At 69.9% G+C, this 1,078-nt stretch overlaps 1 protein-coding gene across 1 annotated transcript in view; it reads right to left on the minus strand.

The window, feature by feature from the left end:
- The window catches only part of NIT1 (nitrilase 1), a 3,064-nt gene extending 2,050 nt beyond the window's left edge, over window positions 1-1,014 (minus strand). The window contains exons 1-4 of the mRNA XM_019472574.1: window positions 1,007-1,014; window positions 837-940; window positions 620-753; window positions 327-452 (exon numbers count right to left, since the gene is read on the minus strand). Of these exons, the coding sequence (XP_019328119.1) occupies window positions 327-452; window positions 620-753; window positions 837-940; window positions 1,007-1,014 (372 nt within the window). The remainder of the gene's footprint in view (window positions 1-326; window positions 453-619; window positions 754-836; window positions 941-1,006) is intronic.
- Window positions 1,015-1,078: the final 64 nt, after the last annotated feature.

Genomic DNA, 1,078 nt, shown 5'->3' on the forward strand with positions numbered 1-1,078 from the left:
GTGGTGCTGGACCACGGCCCCCCCCCGGGGGGGGACATGGGGCAGAGAGCAGGGTTTGGGTGGGGGCACCGCAGCCGGGCTGGCTGTGCCACCTGCCCCTTAAATACCCAAAAAAGAGGTGTTTTTATCTTAAATTTGCCCCTCTTGCCTGTAGCAGGATTTGTCCCTGCTTGCTGCTGGAGATGATTGGGGTGAGGGCTCAGCCCCAATCTGACAGCCCCCGGGGCGTCCCCAGCCCCGCAGGGGACAAGGGACGAGCGGCAAGAGCTGCCTGGATGGGGGCGAGGGACCCCGGGACAGGCTGGAGCTGCCGGGGCCGAGCTCACCTCCCAGTGTGCCGAGCCTGTGGGGACAGTGAAGGCCGAGGGGTAGGTGAGGATCTCGGCGCCGGCACGCCGCAGCGCCAGCGAGATCTCGGGGAAGCGCAGGTCGTAGCAGATGGAGAGGCCGAGCTGGTGGGGACGAGGAGGGGACGTCAGCGAGGACGCGGCGCCTGGCCCCAGGCAGAGGTTAGGGGACAGCGGAAGGGACGCAGCACTCAAGGCAGAGGAGCAGAAAGGGGAGCCCCTCGCCCTGCGGGGACCCCGAAGGTCCCCAGAGGTGCCCGTCCGCCCCGTACCTTCCCTGCCGGCGTGCTGACCGGGGGCACGATCTCGGTGCCGGGGTTGGTGAAGCTGCTCTCCTTCATGGTGACGCGTCCCTCCAGCTCCACGTCACACAGGTGGGTTTTCCTGTAGGCGGCCACGAGGTGACCTGGGGACAAGAGGGTGCGACGGGGGAGATGTCCGCCAGGGCCGGGGACCCCCAGTCAGCGGGGCAGGGCCGGGGGCTCTCACCTGCGGGGTCCAGCAGCGCGTGGCAGTTGTAGATGCGCTGCGTGGTCGGCCAGTCCCGGCCGCGCTCGTGGAAGCCGCCCAGGGACAGCCACACACCGCAGTCCCTGGGGAGAGGGACTCGATGTCACCCCGGCTCCACCGGGGACGGGGACCCCGCAGCCGGCACCGGCAGCTCCATTTCCGTCACCCTGTCCTGCGGGATGAGCACAGGGCGGGGGGGGGGGGGGGGGCGCGAGGACCCC

This window comes from Aptenodytes forsteri, unplaced genomic scaffold, assembly GCF_000699145.1.
Source record: "Aptenodytes forsteri isolate BGI_AS27 unplaced genomic scaffold, ASM69914v1 Scaffold276, whole genome shotgun sequence".
Classification (NCBI taxonomy): domain Eukaryota; kingdom Metazoa; phylum Chordata; class Aves; order Sphenisciformes; family Spheniscidae; genus Aptenodytes; species Aptenodytes forsteri.